The 16,501-nt window shown below is 45.5% G+C and overlaps 1 protein-coding gene and 1 long non-coding RNA gene across 10 annotated transcripts in view; one reads left to right on the top strand and one right to left on the bottom strand.

Moving 5' to 3' along the window:
• The window catches only part of LOC125697643 (probable cation-transporting ATPase 13A5), a 34,600-nt gene that overhangs the window by 9,137 nt on the left and 8,962 nt on the right, over window positions 1-16,501 (top strand). For 7 of the 8 annotated variants that reach the window (XR_007378895.1, XM_048955112.1, XM_048955114.1 and 4 more), the window contains 20 exons: window positions 336-408; window positions 1,170-1,301; window positions 1,926-2,096; window positions 2,230-2,387; window positions 2,641-2,829; window positions 3,099-3,160; window positions 5,500-5,650; window positions 6,642-6,725; window positions 7,664-7,820; window positions 9,213-9,330; window positions 9,856-9,980; window positions 10,080-10,243; window positions 10,888-11,010; window positions 11,759-11,838; window positions 12,050-12,092; window positions 12,830-12,939; window positions 13,953-14,049; window positions 14,623-14,695; window positions 14,871-15,045; window positions 15,755-15,945. Coding sequence is in view for 7 of the 8 variants with exons in the window: in XM_048955112.1 (XP_048811069.1) it covers window positions 336-408; window positions 1,170-1,301; window positions 1,926-2,096; window positions 2,230-2,387; window positions 2,641-2,829; window positions 3,099-3,160; window positions 5,500-5,650; window positions 6,642-6,725; window positions 7,664-7,820; window positions 9,213-9,330; window positions 9,856-9,980; window positions 10,080-10,243; window positions 10,888-11,010; window positions 11,759-11,838; window positions 12,050-12,092; window positions 12,830-12,939; window positions 13,953-14,049; window positions 14,623-14,695; window positions 14,871-15,045; window positions 15,755-15,945 (2,476 nt within the window). In the remaining variant the exon portion in view is untranslated. The remainder of the gene's footprint in view (window positions 1-335; window positions 409-1,169; window positions 1,302-1,925; window positions 2,097-2,229; window positions 2,388-2,640; window positions 2,830-3,098; window positions 3,161-5,499; window positions 5,651-6,641; window positions 6,726-7,663; window positions 7,821-9,212; window positions 9,331-9,855; window positions 9,981-10,079; window positions 10,244-10,887; window positions 11,011-11,758; window positions 11,839-12,049; window positions 12,093-12,829; window positions 12,940-13,952; window positions 14,050-14,622; window positions 14,696-14,870; window positions 15,046-15,754; window positions 15,946-16,501) is intronic. The other variant, XM_048955109.1, reaches the window with a different exon arrangement.
• On the bottom strand, window positions 9,799-15,870 carry LOC125697645 (uncharacterized). Of its 2 annotated transcripts, none has more exons than XR_007378897.1 (4): window positions 15,404-15,870; window positions 13,535-13,661; window positions 11,729-11,949; window positions 9,799-9,910 (listed from the first exon to the last, which is right to left on the bottom strand). It is a non-coding gene; the product is annotated as an uncharacterized LOC125697645 (long non-coding RNA). The 2 variants fall into 2 exon arrangements; XR_007378896.1 differs by lacking the exon at window positions 9,799-9,910 and adding an exon at window positions 11,019-11,630.

Genomic DNA, 16,501 nt, shown 5'->3' with positions numbered 1-16,501 from the left:
GGTTTGACATCCTCATAAAAACTAATGAAATCCACTCTTCGGTTAACATTTTTCCAGTGGCAACTTTCTAAATCAAGATTGTGCTTTCTCTCTAGGAGCCTTGCAATGACAGTTGACTTCGTCATTATCTCAGGGTATGCAATAGCCTGAATTAGGTTGCAAAAAAATAGAAAAAGTCTTGATCCAGCATTCTGACCGCTAAGAGGGTGTGAAAACTCCCCTGGATGACTCGGTGGAACTCAGTTTCTCTGATATTAGCTTGGTCACTGGCTTGTAACATGCTGCTCAGCTTGAATGTTGGTGTTTCAACATTGCAATCTCTTTCCCACCAACAGCAGTCTACCAAGCTGCATGACCTCGTTGAAGAGCACAACAAAGTCCAGGTTACAGTCTGCACAAAGAATGAAGGTGAGTCATCTCTGTCTCGTTTTCCTCACTAGCCTGTGTAATTAACTGCTGTGTTGAAATGTATCTGGAATTGCACAGCTCCTGTTGATTTCCACAGCCAAAACGTGCTGTGGTGAGAGTGGGGTGGAGGGAGGTGAGCGGGGCAGGGCAGCAAGAGGAGTGAGCTAAGACCTGTGCAGTGCAGTAATGATGCATCTGTGTCATCGTCATCAGTATCTGCAGCATCTGTAATGAAACAGGTGAACCTACTAATTTGTGTTAAGGGCTGGAAACAGCTTGGAAAACTCAATTTCCCAAACAAGCAATCAGATAACAACTCTGGTCTCCAGAGATCTGTTTCGTTGCTCTGCTATAAACTACTTTCACAATCTTGTAAAGTAGCTTGTGAGCAAGTTTTCAGGAGTCTAGATGTATGTTTAACTGACGTATGCACTTCCTTGTCCATAGAATAGGAAATATAGCTATTTTTGCCTCCCAAAGACATTGAGATGTGCAGTCACTGGGATGGTGGGGGATGGAAGGCCTTGATCAGCATTTTATGGACACTAAGCCAATAAAACTGCGGACAGCCACTTGGAGGCAAATGCTTAGGGAAGGGCCAAACTTTTCACTATTGTTTTTAGGCCAATATTATTTCTAAGAGGCACTGGCTTTAGATCAGGCAGTGGAGAAATTTAGTGATGCTACATGTGCCTGAAACTTGTTTTTTTATAACTTGGAACTTATGTGCAAGTTAAGTTCATTTTCATATTTTTCTACAGGTTTCAAAGAACTGGAGTCTCGTTACTTAGTCCCAGGAGATGTTTTTCTTTTAGATGGAAAAAAGCTCTCTCTCCCATGTGATGCTGTCCTGATTGATGGAAGTTGCATTGTGAATGAAGGGATGCTCACAGGTACTGCCTTGGAGTTAGGAATGCTAACGCCCTGTTCAGGTTCTCTGCCAGGGAGATGTCTCTATCTGTTTTGACAGCAAATTTTTTACTATTTATTTAGAATAGTTTGCAGCAGGAGGTGGGAGAACTGTGGCTTGAATAATTCACAGTTATCTTGGGCTTTTGAACATTACCATTGTATAATACACATTTCAAATCCACATGAGAACCAAGTAGGATTAATATACTGTCAGGAGTAGAAAGTGCAAATATTCAAATTCATTGAATATGGTTTTTTTTTAGTTTTTGGATTCTAATCTTGCAACAGCTCAGCTCAAGCAGGTGGTGTATGAGCATGGGGGTCAGTGCCATGGCTAACGTTGAGCCACTACAAGGCATGAACTTGGGTCAGGGCAAAATTTGACCCATGCCCACTGACAGAAAATGCTCAGAGAAGCCATCTGATATGCTCTGAAATGAAAACTGCAGTGGCTGTCACCATAAATCCACATCTGTAAGGACATAAGCTAGTTAATTAGTCAGGCAAGCTTAAGCACCAAAAGGGCACTGTCATTATTTAACACACACACAGTCTGATAAGACCTTTAGATCCCTTTTAAACAAAGCACATGCTGCTGTTCTCAGGTGAGAGCATTCCAGTTATGAAAACCCTGTTGCCTCTCACGGAGAGCCTGGAGCCCTGGAAAGCCCACAGCATGGAGGACTACCGGAGACATGTCCTATTCTGCGGGACTGAAGTTATTCAGGCAAAGTCGTCTGGCAGAGGGCCGGCGCGGGCTGTGGTGCTGCAAACTGGTACGTCTATCCCTAAACTGGTAAGAAAATGGCAAAAGTGGCCTCCAAAGAGGCTTCCCATTTCTCACAGAGCTCTCTTACTGCCTCACTCTTTGGTCATCTCCACAAACCTGAGGGTCATATCTTCACGCAGGGTTCAACACTGCTAAAGGTGACTTGGTGAGATCCATCCTCTACCCCAAACCTCTGAACTTCCAGCTCTACCGAGATGCCTTCAAGTTCATTGTAGGCCTCTCTGCCATTGGCGTGTTGGGATTGATATACACCGTTTGTGTATTCACATACCACAAAGTAAGTACAGGGCATGCCTCCAGGTTTCAGGCCAACTCCAAGACGTCAGTTGTCCATAGTCATTAGAATATTATCCAATCCTGTAATCCAGTCTTCTGATGCCAGGAGTGAGGTGCTGGGGGCTGAACCAGGATGAATAAATCCATCGTTCCTGTGGTCAGAGCTTAGGTGAATTGCTCCACATCAGGAGGATCAGTTCCCAGAGTAACAGGCATTTCCCACCCCACCAACCTGTTGTTCTGGCTGTTTGCAGAAGCCAGTGGCAGACGTTGTGGCCATGGCCCTCCTCCTCCTCACTGTGGCTGTGCCTCCCGCCATCCCTGCTGCCCTGACCACAGGCATCGTCTATGCTCAAAGGAGGCTGAAGAAAAAGAAGATTTTCTGCATCACTCCACAGAGGATTAATATCTGCGGGCAAATCAACCTGGTCTGCTTTGACAAAGTAAGACACTTCCTGGGGCAGTGAGAGATGCTGGAGGCTGCTGGGTACATGGTGGTTATTTTATGTTTTTACTTTTCTATTTTATTTTTTATTTAATTTATTTCCATTCCATCTCCTCTAATCCACTCCCAGGATAACATCCTCTACAGGTGCCTGTGAGGCAGGGTGGCAATGCAGGCAGGAGGCTTTCTTTGCTCTGCCCATAAAGGAGCTCTGGGGTCTCACAGTGGAAGGGGTGAGCAGGATAACAGGTATTTATCTCAATTTAGACAGGCACGCTGACAGAAGATGGACTGGACCTGTGGGGCATCCTCCCTTCTGAGGGAAGCCGGTAAGGAAAGATTTCCTGCAGTGATAACTCTTCCCCAGTGTGGATGTACTGGCCCAAATTCAGGTTATCAGGGCTGGTATTCCTGCTCAGCTCATTTCCCCTCAAGGAAATAGGCTGGCCATCGTAGCTGTCAGCGTGGCTGCTAATTCAAAGCAAACACACAGCCCAGAAGCCAGCAGCAGTGGGAGTGCTTTTAATTACTCTATGGGGATTTAGAGAATATGCACAGAGCTTTTCAATTATGTCATTCACAGCATAGTTCAATAAATATTCCTAATCTATTCAATAAACCTTTCATCCTTTAAGTGTTAGGATAATGCTCCCTCTGTTGAAATTAAGAGTTGCCAGCTTCAGTGCCTGTCAAATCTCACCTATCTTCTGTAAACATTGCAAAAATCCATGAAAGCACAGATCAGACCTGCTGAGCCTAGGCATCCTTACAGACAGCCTCCCACCCGTGGCAGGTTCCATCTCAAATTCAAGCCCAAGGAGCAATGAAAGCATCAAGAGATATCCAGTATGTAAATATTAAACTTGACTACATCCAGAATTATGCAATTTAATTCATATTATTAGAATACTACAACAGACTTCAGCTTTGCAGCACAGCTTTCTTGTTACACCAACTCAAAATCTCAATCTTTTGTAGTGGCCAATGCAAAGCACACACCCCATACCTACTCCCAGATTTCATTAGTTGCTGTTAATGTATTAGATACCTCAACACCACAGAGATAATCATGCCGTAATGAATGAAAGGATGAATTGATTACAGGAGGAGAAAAATCACACTCCCAATGCTTTCTCAAAGGACAGAAAGAATATTGCTATCTGATGCAAATAAATGAGAAGAGATTAATAAGTGTCAGTTGATAAAATATTCCTCCAGCAGTACCAATCCATTGGCATACAGCATGCTCTCTTCTTGGCACCCACCCAGCACCCCAGGGGTTCAGGCTAAACGTGGGCATGCTGGGTGGGCTGGGAGCCCACCAAATAGCAAGTGGCAGTGATTCCACTCAGATAGCCTTGCAGGCAGTGTCTGCTCATGTGAGCAGCAGGACAAAACTGAACTGATATATCAGGATAAATTCATGTAATAAAATACTGTGAAGTGTCAGAACAGAAAGGTCTCTTTGCTGACGAGCCCAGTCTACACCCAGCTGGGAAGTAGTGCTGGTGGCTTGCCAGAACACAAGGAGGAGCTATCACTGGCTGTGTTGATCTCATTAGTGCATTTACATAATTATTCTTTCTTATATATTCACATTCTTAAGCACATAAGACTAGCTGTCAGCTAATTTGAACACAGCGAGGCAATGACAGTAAAGAAATTTCATTCCACTTGCAAAATATCCTATTGTATGCTTAATAAGATACGAGCGTTTGTTGGTTTTATGTTGTTTAACATTTTTATGGTGTCTCTCAAGCATTAATTAATTAATAAGCCAATTATGACCAGCCTGAGAACAAGGTATAATTTGCTGGAAACAGAACAGACTCTGATGGCTCAGAGGGATGACAGGTCCTGGGATGCACTGCTCCTTTTAACAGAGCTGCGAGCTGTCACGCTGCTCGCTTCCAGATTCATTGCACTGTGCTTCTTTCAGTAACAGGGGATGCTTGCAGTGATCAAAGGTAAATAAATCTATTTAAATTTCTCCTTAACATGCCAGCCTAAATGGTAATGCGCTGTGTTCTGGTCTGGCAGGCAGAGCTTGTCAGCTAGCCAGTTTCTTAGAAGGAAAAATGTGAGAAAACTGAGAAATGGTGCAGTAACAGAGCCTTGCCCCAGCCCAACCCCAGTGCTCTCTCTGTTCTGGAGGGGTCACACATCAAGGCTTTCAACAGTAATACCTCAGGGCATGCATCTTTAATAGCATGCCTCCAAGTAACTCAATAGGAGTCAAACTTATCCATTTTTAAAACCAAAGTGAGGGACAAGTAACTGGAAATGTGGATGGAGCTCTACCAGTGGAAGCAGAGGTTCTTCTGGGATATATTGCTCAGATTCCTGGAGATCTCAGCTGCAAGTTTCATTTCTCACAGTGTCTTCTCTGCTCTAATATTAACAGCAGCTGTCAAGCAGTACTCCAGTGCCCATGCTAGCTCCTCTGAGTGTCTTACCTTTCCAATTGCTTTGCATCAAGTTACTATATACTTAATAATTTTGGGAGACTTCTTGGCCACCTGAGTGCTGATGAGTAGGACAGTGCATTGCTTGATGTAACTGGGCTCAGCACTACTGAATGCAGCAAAGCAGCATATGTACACACTAGTTGAGGACTTCTCTTCACCCCTCTCGCAAGCAGTCCCTCTAACTCTCTGCTTCTTATCAGCTTTCAGAAAATCCACAAGTTTCCATCCAGCAGTCCTCTGCCATGGGGACCGGTGTGTGGAGCCATGGCAAGCTGCCACTCCCTGGTGGTTCTGGATAAAAAGGTTCAAGGAGACCCACTGGACCTGAAAATGTTTGAGGGCACACACTGGGTAATGTGACTCATGTCTTCTGCACTCTTCAAAGCACAGCCCCGGGGCTTATTTAAGGTCAAGCCCAAATATATGTCTCTAGGGATGTGTGCAGGCATGTTTCTGTGCCCACATGCTGAGGGCTGTTTTCTCTGATGAGCAAAGGGATGTATCCCAATGGAGAAGCCTTGGGCTGGATGAACAGCAAATCTGAGAGCTTGGAAGGGGACAAGGGGCTGAGCCCATGGCACATCTGTGGGGATGGGGAATGTTGTGCTGGTGGGAGCAGGATGGGAGGATGCACCAGAAGGAAAGTAGTGACTCTTCTTGCAAATGCAGCCTGTAAGAACTCTGGGATCACTGCAGTCAACTGCCACATCATCCCTTTCTTCTTCAGCCTTTTGCTCGAGAGAGTTGAGTCAATAAATAAAACAGATGGTAGCTTTGCAGCAGCACTGCGGGAAGGCACCAGGCTGGTGTTTGCTGCTGTGGAAGGACAGGCAGAAGAGAAGCTGCACAACAGCAGGAGGAGGATGATGACGGCGAATGAGCCTTGGCAGCATGTGAAGTAGTAGAACTGGAGGGCTAAAGCATCCTACACCCAAACTCTCCACCCTGTTCCTGCATAAAGTCTTTTGAAGCTGGAGATAGAAAGATAAATCCAGTTAGATAGGGACTATTTCTCTTTCTTGACGTTGTATGGTATTAGATTGATGTGGAACTTGAAGTTAGAGAAACAACAAAATTTGACACAGGTTTTTTATTCTCATCAAGTCAAAAGATGGAGGGCTCTGTTGACTTCTATTAAGGACAAGACTGCAGGGAGGCTGTCAGCTGTGATGGCTAGAAAAACCCCAAGATTGTAACAAAACACTGCTGTAGCTGTGTGCCAACAGCAAGGGGGAAATTCTCCCATATGCTGCTGCCTCTGCTTTTAACAGTCAGGTATGACACCAGAAAAACAAAAACAAAAAAAAAAGCACCATCAGAATTAATGCTTTTCCCTGTACAGGAGATAGAAGAGTCCAGCACAGCTCGGAACACAGCTGGTGCTATTGCTGCCTGCATCGTTAGACCGGGGCCGAATGCCAGCAGTGTGAGTCTGGCTCTTTCTGGGGATGAATATGCTGTGCTTTCAACTTGCAGCTTGTGAAGATTCTTGCACATGCACTGTTAGTTTGCTGGGTTATAGGCTGCAAAGTGCCCTTCCCTCAGTCTTGGTCTTATGTTGCACCTTCCCTGCAAACAAACCTCTTGGGAACTTAGACCACAAAAGCTGGATGAGTGGTCTAAGTGAAAACCAGTGCAAAGAAATCTTGCAAACTGGATAAAAGTCTAAAGCAGGAATACACCTGCAAGAAGATGCACTATAAGGTCAGGACACAACAGACAGGAGTGTGGACAGTAAGTCCAGCTGGTAATGGTTGTGTAGAGCCACTGATAGGTTTACCAGCCTCAACCCAAATCGGAGTTGTTTGCTTCCTTCCCCCCTCTCAAAAGGCAGCAGCTCTGCATTTTGATGGTTGAAAATTGTTATGTTTCCAGCCCAAATGCTGAGCCAGCCAGCTTCTTCCCAGAGAAAGGAGATTGATTTCTGTTAGCAGCACCAGGAAGATGGTGCTGTGGCAACAAGGAAATCAATCTTGTTTCTCACACTGCTCTGTTCCCTTGGCAATGTCACTGTAACATCAATTTTCAGTTCCCCTGTCTGTAACTCCGGGAATATTGCATCAGGATGTAATTGCTAAGAAAAAGCCTGGGACAAAGCCTGAAAAATTGAATACTGAGGAAAGCACTGCAGTTCCCAGGAAGTATGCTAGGAAGTCACTGTTTCACTGTTTTTGAAACTGTGACTCCTACACTTATCAACACTGATCTGATAACATAGTCAAAAGACACTGAAATATTCTCCTATCAATAATAAATCTCCTAAGCCAGAAAGGCTCAGATGAGCTGAAGCTCAGGATGGATTTACTTTGTGTAATCCATGAATCAAATCCCTAAGCAACATCTCTCTTTCCTGACCTCTCCCAGGCTCCCGTGGAAGGAATTGCAATCCTACATCAATTCCCATTTTCCTCTGGGCTGCAGAGGATGTCTGTTGTTTCGCAGAAGATCGGAGAGGAGCAGTACGACCTGTACATGAAAGGAGCACCAGAGACAGTGTCCAGCTTTTGCAGACAAGAAACCGGTATAGATGTGGGGGAGGGCAGCTTTCTAGCATTTATTAGAACTTAATCCAAAGCAGACCTTGAACTGTAATCCTAAAAGATTTGCAGCACTCACTCTGCAACTGCATGTATACGATTCCTCCTACAAACAAGTCTTGGCCTTGTGCAGAAGTGTCATTAGTTAAAAGCACAAATAAGCTTTCATTGCTTGTGTGTATGTTAGGATGCACGCAGCCCAGCAGGGAGAGATGCACAGCCTGTGGTTTGGCCACTATACATCAATTAGCTGATGTGCATCAGCTGAAGATACAGCTTGTAAATAATGTTGATATGTCGAATACTCAGGGTAGGTGTGGGGTGGTGGTAATTGCATGTGTCACAGCCACTCTGTTGTGCTGCATGAGTTCTTAAATTTTCTGTTAATTTATTGACCTGTAAATTCAGTATTTATTTACTGACCCAGCTTACATAGGCTTTAAATCTCAGCAATGGGTAACTTGCTGTGGACATACAAATTACTGTTATTAAGGATAATTGCTATTAACACTCAAGCCAAGGCTTCTGTCTTCTCTCTGCAAGTAAACATCAGCTTTTCTTTTGTGTGTAAGAGCAATATAATAGGCCTGTTCTCAAATTTGCCTGCAAACTTGAAACCCAGGTCGTATTCACTGAGCGTTTTGGAAGGGTGCCAGCTGTGCAGGAGCAGTGGTCTGTGTCTCTGTGGTTTGCTATTTGAGATGGCAGCGAGCTGAGAACAGGTGAAAATAGTTTTGAGGGACAATGGAAAGATTCAGTTTAAAGACCTAATGACACAAACTGCCAAACAATTCCATGTCAGTAAGAAAAATATCTTTTAAGAAGTTGTTCCACTTTCTCAGGTTTCTAAATGGTTCCTCTCATTCAGTCTTGATTGTTTCTCTATTGATTACAGCTTAATAAATAATAGGGTTCCACACTGTAAAGTTATGATGTCAGTATGTAGTGATTACAAAATACTGTGAAGTGAAAAGGAAACCTTTGTTTTAGAGTCACTGGAACAATCAAAATTGAAAATTCAGGATATTGGGAGAATTTTCTCACTAAGGCATAAACATAAAAACAACTTTCTGGGCATTACTCAGCACGTACACAGAAAAGATCAGGCCAGAGCTATGGAAACACTCATTTGTTCTCTGCTTAGTAATGCACTGTGCATACCTGCACCTTAACATGCATTTTAAAAGTATGAAATAGACTCATGGATCAGTCAGTTGCACAGCCATTGTACAAACCAACTGACCTGTATGAGAGGGCACAGTACTGAAAGGCTGTTGAAAGGCTATAAAGTGTGTCACAGGACAGACTTTAACCTCAGAGGAGCAATCAGCAAGGATGGAACATTCTAACTACATAACTTTCTATCCTGTAAACAGTCCCATCTGATTTCTTGGAGGAGCTTAAGACATACACAAGCCAAGGCTTCAGAGTCATCGCCCTGGCTCATAAAGTGTTGAGCCTCCCAGAGGATGTAGATGTGGGTGACCTGGAGAGGTAAGCAGTGCTGAATAGCTGTGAGCACCACTGTCGCTTCTCTCCCTGATGGTTTGGCCTGGCCCAGCTCAGCCCAGCCCTTCCCATTCTCTCCTACCCGAGGATGTGCATGGGGAAACTGAACCCCATCACGCCTTCCTCTCAGCAGATGCTGATTATGCTGTTAATTGCCTTGCAATTAACTACTGCTCTTGCAAGGCTCACCGAGCTGAATCTTTCAAGCTGGTAATTGTGCTTCAAAAGGGTGGATTAGGACTGTGATAGAAAGCTATGCTGAATGGGGGTTTCAGCCAGCCTGAGCCTGCCACTCTGCATTCACCTTGGCTTTGCAGGTCCTTCTAGGAGACAGCATAGCAAGGGCTGGCAGCTGAAACGTGGACGCTTGTTGAGCAGTGCAAGCTCATGCCAGTTGTGCTTCATGTTAGAGTGAACATGTTTCTAGCTAAGCATGGCTTTCCCAGCAATACAACCACTGGAGAGCCTTGTTCCTGGGAAGCACAACTATGTTTCTTTCCTTCTCCCAAGAGAGGAGGTGGAGTCTGGGCTGGAATTTCTGGGCCTCCTGGTGATGGAGAACCGCCTGAAACCAGAGACAAAACCTGTGCTGCGAGAGCTGGCTGCTGCCCGCATCAGGAGCATCATGGTCACAGGTGAACCCCCCGCAGCCATGGCAGATGGGAGCAGCTCGCTCCTACAGCAGCCCCATGATGGAGAACTCAGGGAGCCAACCTCTGTGGTACCATTGGCAGGGGACAACCTTCAGACAGCAGTCACGGTGGCCAGGAATGCGCATATGATTCATGAGGACAGCAAAGTCATCATCGTTGAAGCCAGTGAACCAGAGGGCTCTGCTCCAGCTTCCATTGCCTGGCGGCTGGCAGAAGGCAGCAAAACAAGTGCAGCTGCTCCCAACGTGAGCACAGCCAAGGGAAGGCTGTTGGGTGCCAGGGTGAATTAGCAAAGCATTGATGTCTAATAACTGTTTTTTAGGTTTGGGCTCTCACTACAGATTTTGAAGCACTTAGAGGAGCATCGGGTGGGTTCCTATCTAGCCAGGGTATACAGAGTGAATCATCCATCTACAAGGAAGAAATAACTAATATAGAGGCTTTTTACTCAGGACTGCATGTATAACTGGCAATGCTCTGCAGATCTCATGCTTGATGTGTACCTAATTAATGCATTTAGAAATACTTGTCTGCGAGAATGTTTGCTGGACCAAACTTCAGTGTCTAAATGAGCCAGCTATGCCTAACAGGTATCAGTGACACATGAGAACAGAGCTAGAAAATCCAGTATTGCCAGGCCTGAAGTCCCAGGAAAGGATGCTACATGCCTGTCTCTCTCATGGGAGGCTGAAATGTGGTGTGGGTCCACAGCAGAGATGGATGTAAAGTAGAAGGGAACATTCTGCCCAGTGGCAGGCATGCTGCCCTGGCTGAGAGCTGGTGGCACCACCATGGCTGCCTGTCAGCTCCAGAGATGGGCCTGTCCTGGGGACAAGGCTCCAAGGTGTCATGATTTTCTGTCTGAGGATAAATGCTGTCTTGTTTCTAGGAGGTGTGTGCCCACGCCCAGGAAAAGATCACCTTGGAAGGAGAAGGCTGCCACTACCATTTTGCAATGAATGGGAAGTCCTACCAGGTTCTTGTAAAGCACTTCTACAGCTTGCTGCCAAAAGTAAGTGCAGAGGAAACAAAGCACTTACTCACCGCCCCTGCTTTATGTAAATGACAGCATTGTTCCAGCTGGGGAAAGGTGTCAGTACCTGTCAGTACCTGAAGTGCTGTCATTTCTGACAACTCAGAAGCCTCTCAGCACATTTCGTGGTTAGACCGAGCAGCTTGCTGTCAGCATCTGAGAGACTTCAGGTGACCAGGGCGGCTGAGGTGTGCAAAGACCATGCCATGGTGGAATGACTCTGTGGTCACCTCCTCTACTTTAATTAAAAACAGCAGCTCCATTCCCACCTACTAATGCCAGAACTAGCAATGTCTCCTGCTCAGCAGTGGCAGAAGGAGCATGAAATATCTGCATTTAGCAGCCTTCAGCTCCTGTCAACCTCTCACAGAATAGCTGCTGCTGGGAGAGAGATTTCTCTGGACAGAATTTCATGTTGGAAAAACCTTGATGTGAGCAGCATTATTGCCACTGTCACCAGCAGCACCATCTGTGCTGCAACAGGGAATGTCATGGGACACCTTATTGCTCCAAGGCTGTACATGGTGATGCTGGTCTGCCACAGAAAGGCAAGACAGAAGTCAGAGCAGAATGAAGTTGACTTTAGGTGAAATCTGATCCTAAGGGCAATTAAATTACTGTCAGGGCTGGGAGACAGCATTAGAGGTTTGTGCCATCAGGGATCCTGACCTTGCCTCCACGGGGCATGAACACCCACCTCAAAGCTGCTCCTTGCTCTGTCCTGCAGATTCTTCTGAATGCAACTGTCTTTGCTAGGATGTCTCCTGGCCAAAAATCCAGCCTTGTTGAAGAGCTTCAAAAACTCAAGTAAGGTTCTGTTCCCTTTCTTCTTGAACCCAAGCAAAGAAAGATGCATGCAGCTCCATCCAACCCTCCTTGCACCTGCTGTGGCTGCACTGAAGGCTCTGTGAAATGGAGCTGAGATAAAATCACAGACAGACTCCAAAATACAATGACCATCCTTCCCCCCAAATTTTCACTCCTTTCATCACTGTTCTCCTTCCTTTCTCTCCACCAGTTACTACGTGGGTATGTGTGGCGATGGAGCCAATGACTGTGGGGTACGTAGGAGCAAGTCTCCCTCCTTCATATCACTCCTTTCAACCTACAGGGTAAAGAGGCGAGATATTTCTTGGCACTCCACTTCACAAGCATTTCCCAAGCTAGCACATACGTGCGCTCAGTCAGAATGCTGTTAGACATTACCTATGTGCATCTTTCCCCTAGAAATAAGAACAGGTACACTTCTTACATATTTGTTCAAATGCAAATTTGAGGACCTTAATGCTCAAAATCATTATTACGTTGTCTATTACATTGCTACAATAAATGTGTTCCCATAATATCATTTTGTAACAGCATTAGCTGGTTTGGTGTAAGCTATCCATAACCTGTTCCTTAGTGCTAGGCCAGAGGGGAAAGGGCTGGCTCACATGGACCTCATAAGAAATAAAAGAAATATGATCAAGAGATGAAAAGGAGCAGAACAAGGAGAACATGCTGATTTAAGTAGTTTGGCAGTTGTTCAACAGGAGAGGTATGCACAAACCCCAACAGGCTTTGTGGGAGACAGAGAAGGGTAGTTCAGAGAACTGTAAATAGGCACAGTGGGATTAAATGAACAAAAGAAATATTTAAGCTCTAGAGGAGGAAAGATATCTGAAAAATGAGATCAGCTGGGCCACAGAATAATGGAACATCAATGACAAAGCACACTTGAAAACATGTAAAGCACCACTAAATGCAGTGGGAAGGGTGGATGTGTGCCTCTCCAGCTTCCTGCTCCTGTGGGTTTCAGGCTTTGAAGGTGGCCCACGCTGGGATATCGCTGTCTGAGCAGGAGGCATCGGTGGCTTCGCCTTTCACCTCGCAGATCCCCAACATCCAGTGTGTGCCAGAGCTGATCAGGTTGGTTGGCCGCTGCCCTGCATTGGGCTCAGGGCAATGCCTGCACCAAGTTCAGTGCATGGGGTCATGAGTGTGGGATGCACAGCAGTGCACAGGGATCCTGGGGAGCTTGGCAAAGGAAACAGGTTGTCTGTGTTTGTTTATGGCCAGCTACACATATATATATGTTTATGTATAGCTGTGTACGCGCTACCCTCAAATATGCTGATAAATCAAACTTAATTTCTCAGTAAGTACATAAAATCCATAAATTCAGTTGCACATAGGGACTGATAATTTTGGAACAGGTAGGAGGACAAGAGGGAACAGCTTCAAGTTGTGCCAGGGGAGGTTTAGGTTGGATAATAGAAAAACTTCTCAGAAAGAGTGGCTGGGCATTGGCACAGGCTGCCCAGGGAGATGGTGGGGTCACCGTTTCTGGAGCTGTGACACTGAGGGCACAGTCAGTGGGCATGCTGGGATGGGTTGGGGTCAGACTAGATGACCTTAGTTGTCTTTTCCAACCTTAATGATTCTATGACTGCAGGTACAGAAGTACAGTTCCATAAAAAGGCAGGTATAATGGTTAACACAGAACAGATTTGCTTGTCAGTACCTACAAATTTCATATCCAAGTGCTGTATGTAGTCATTGAACAGCCAGGAATAATGCCATTTAGCCAAATGTATGCAAAGACGATTTTGTGTGGCAGTGCACTTGATTCCCAGAACTGCTGAGCAAATCTGCAAAGAAAAAACAACAGCAGCTTAAGCCAGGTATTAAAATCATAGCAGCAGAATAAACATGAGGAAACAAAACATTGCAGATGAGGGGTAGCTAAGTGGCTCTGCAGTATCTTAAGGCCAAAATACATCTATGGAATTTAAATTATCTTCCATTCTTCTCTAAGAGTCTTAACCAAAGGATTTACTCTGCTTAGAAGCAGTAGCAACCTGCAGCACTGCAACATCAGGATGGCACACCTCCTGCTGTGGTAAGGGGGCAGTTTCAGCTTTGTTTTGTGTTTTGAGCAGGGAAGGTCGAGCTGCTTTGGTGGCTTCCTTTGCTGTGGTTAAATATCTGACCCTGTATGGCCTGATACAGTTTGTTGGCACTGCTCTGCTGTTCTGGGTAAGTGTACAATGCCCACCTTGCACTGGCAAGCTGTGCTCATGTGGGCTTTTGTCTTTAGTTGTATTACTCAATAGGGACAAAACAGCATATGCACCCTCAAGGAATCACAAACAAGTGAAAAGTTGGATAACCTATTAAATAATTATTCAGTTAAGCATTTCAGTTAATATCAGGATAGTTGAATCAAATGACAATGACATAACCTTGCTTTTGCAGCCATTAATTTGGGTGCACCAGCCGTGTCTGTGTCCCCATGACTCACATAAGTTTAAAGTTGGGCATAATGTGGAACTCCAGCCATGCCTGCCATTACTGGGGGCTACAAGTGACCTGATTTGAGTGCTCTACAGGGAATGGTGTCTGCTGGGATAAAGGTGGAAAAACATTCACCTGCTACTGGGTCACTCATAAGCATTTTGAGTTGCAACAGGCTGTGTGGCACTCAGCTAGGCTCACTCTGCACCTATGGGTGCACCCAGATGCTGCTGCTCTGAGATAGTATGGGGCAGTATTTTGTAACCCCAAACAGATGTTGGTAGTCAGGTGGTGCCGCCTTTGTTTTTATTTCAGCAGCTGCAAATCTTTGGGAATTACCAGTATTTGATGCAAGATGTGGTCATTACTCTCCTGGTCTGCCTAACAAGTAAGCAGCGTGGTAAAGCCCCTGTGTTTGTTTGAAAGCATGAGTGTAAATAGCCAACTTCATTTCTCAGCAAATATTAAAGCAAGGAGCCAAGTTCTGCCATCAGTAACTGTAACCACTGGTGGCAGAGCAATCCCTTGGCCACTGACTACAAATCTCTCTGCTTTCTCTCCAGTGAGTCTGACTGAAGCCTACCCAAAGCTAGCACCCTATCGCCCTCCTGGCCAGCTCATCTCCCCCCCTTTGCTGCTTTCTGTTGTCCTCAACGTGTGCTTTACCATAGCCATGCAGACCTGTGGCTTCCTCCTAGTGAAGCAGCAGCCCTGGTATGTAGCGCTGGCCAGCTGGAGGTGAGTCCCTCTCCTTGCCAGGACCCCCAGAACACAGCTCTAGTTATGGGGTACACTGCAGCTGTCAGCAAGACCAGACCAGCACATGAATGTGCCACAAAGCCAGAGTTTCTGGAGCAATGTGCAAGGAACTGGGCCTGCTCCTCACTGCTGTATGTTGAGTATTGCTGTCGCTGCCTAGCTGGGGGCTGAGATGTGGCACACAGCAATAGTTAAGCAGCTTTCTAAGAAATATACGGTACCATGTTAGAAAGCACAACGATAACAGCATAACAACAAAGTCCTAGGCTGTAGCAAGTGAGGAGCTGCTCAAATGTGGCAGCTGTGGGCATGAAAACAAAACAAAGAACCTCCTTACCTTTAGAAGGCCTCAGGTAGACAGGGTTCTGCAGCAAGATCTACTTGCCTTTGCTGCCAACCCTTAAATGAGGTCTGGGAAAGGGTGCATCCTGGCTCCATCTCTTCTGGCCACTCAGGTACATTGCATGCACCTGAGCTCCTTGGGTTGGCCCTGCCTTCCCACCAGGTGCTCAATCACTGCTTCAAGCTGTGACTTTCAGCTACGTATATGTATACATGATATCTATTTACTGTGTTTTTTATTGCTGCCAGTGATATCTGGTTACTGCGGGTAGGAAAGGAGAAAGGGTTGTTGTTGCAGCTCACTCTTGCAGAAGGCAGGAACAAGATGATGATTGTTACTTCGCAGACACTGTTCACTCAGGAACCACACCTTGCTCCCCACTGGCCCAGGGGAAAACAGTACCAGCAGCAGTGCCCAGAGCACTGTCCTCAGCTATGAAGACACAACGTTGTGGCCGCTGTCCTCCATCAACTGCATCATTGTGGCCTTTGTCTTTTCCAAGGGAAAGCCCTTCCGCAAGCCCATCTACACCAATTGTGAGTAGAGCTGGAACACATGTGCTCTGTACACTCCCTTTCTGCCCCAAAATCTTCCTGGCAGAAGAGAAGGCAAAGAACAATGTAGCTTTTTCTGTACCCACACCAGTGACTGGCACGTGATGTAATTGTTGTGTATGTGCTCCTGCTTCCCTCCTTAAAGAATCTCAGTGAACACTGCCTAAGTTAGTTTCCCTCTAGCAAAAAGGAGCAGCAGAGCTGAAAAAGAAAACTGTGTTTTGGAAAAGAGATGCTTTTCAGAAGATGATGTACTGCACTTAGTGCAGAACTGTGTATTACTGAGAACACAGTGTGCAAGGATCAGATGTATTTGTTTCAAAATCCACACATGAAATAGAGTTCCTTTGAGATTCAGTTTTACCTTGCCTGACTTCCATTCCTAGAGATGAGAGAGAAAAGCCTGTAATAATATCACTGTTAAAATCCTCTCACAATAACCTTTCCTTCTCTATTTGAGATTTGCAGAGATGATTTACCTCTACCACCCTCCAGCTGACTGATAGCTCCTTTGCAATTGCAGCTTTTTACTCACGGA

The sequence above is a fragment of the Lagopus muta genome, chromosome 9, assembly GCF_023343835.1.
Source record: "Lagopus muta isolate bLagMut1 chromosome 9, bLagMut1 primary, whole genome shotgun sequence".
NCBI classification, from domain to species: domain Eukaryota; kingdom Metazoa; phylum Chordata; class Aves; order Galliformes; family Phasianidae; genus Lagopus; species Lagopus muta.
The sequence above is the reverse complement of the archived record's forward strand: the minus strand, read 5'-3'. Positions and strand labels throughout refer to the sequence as shown.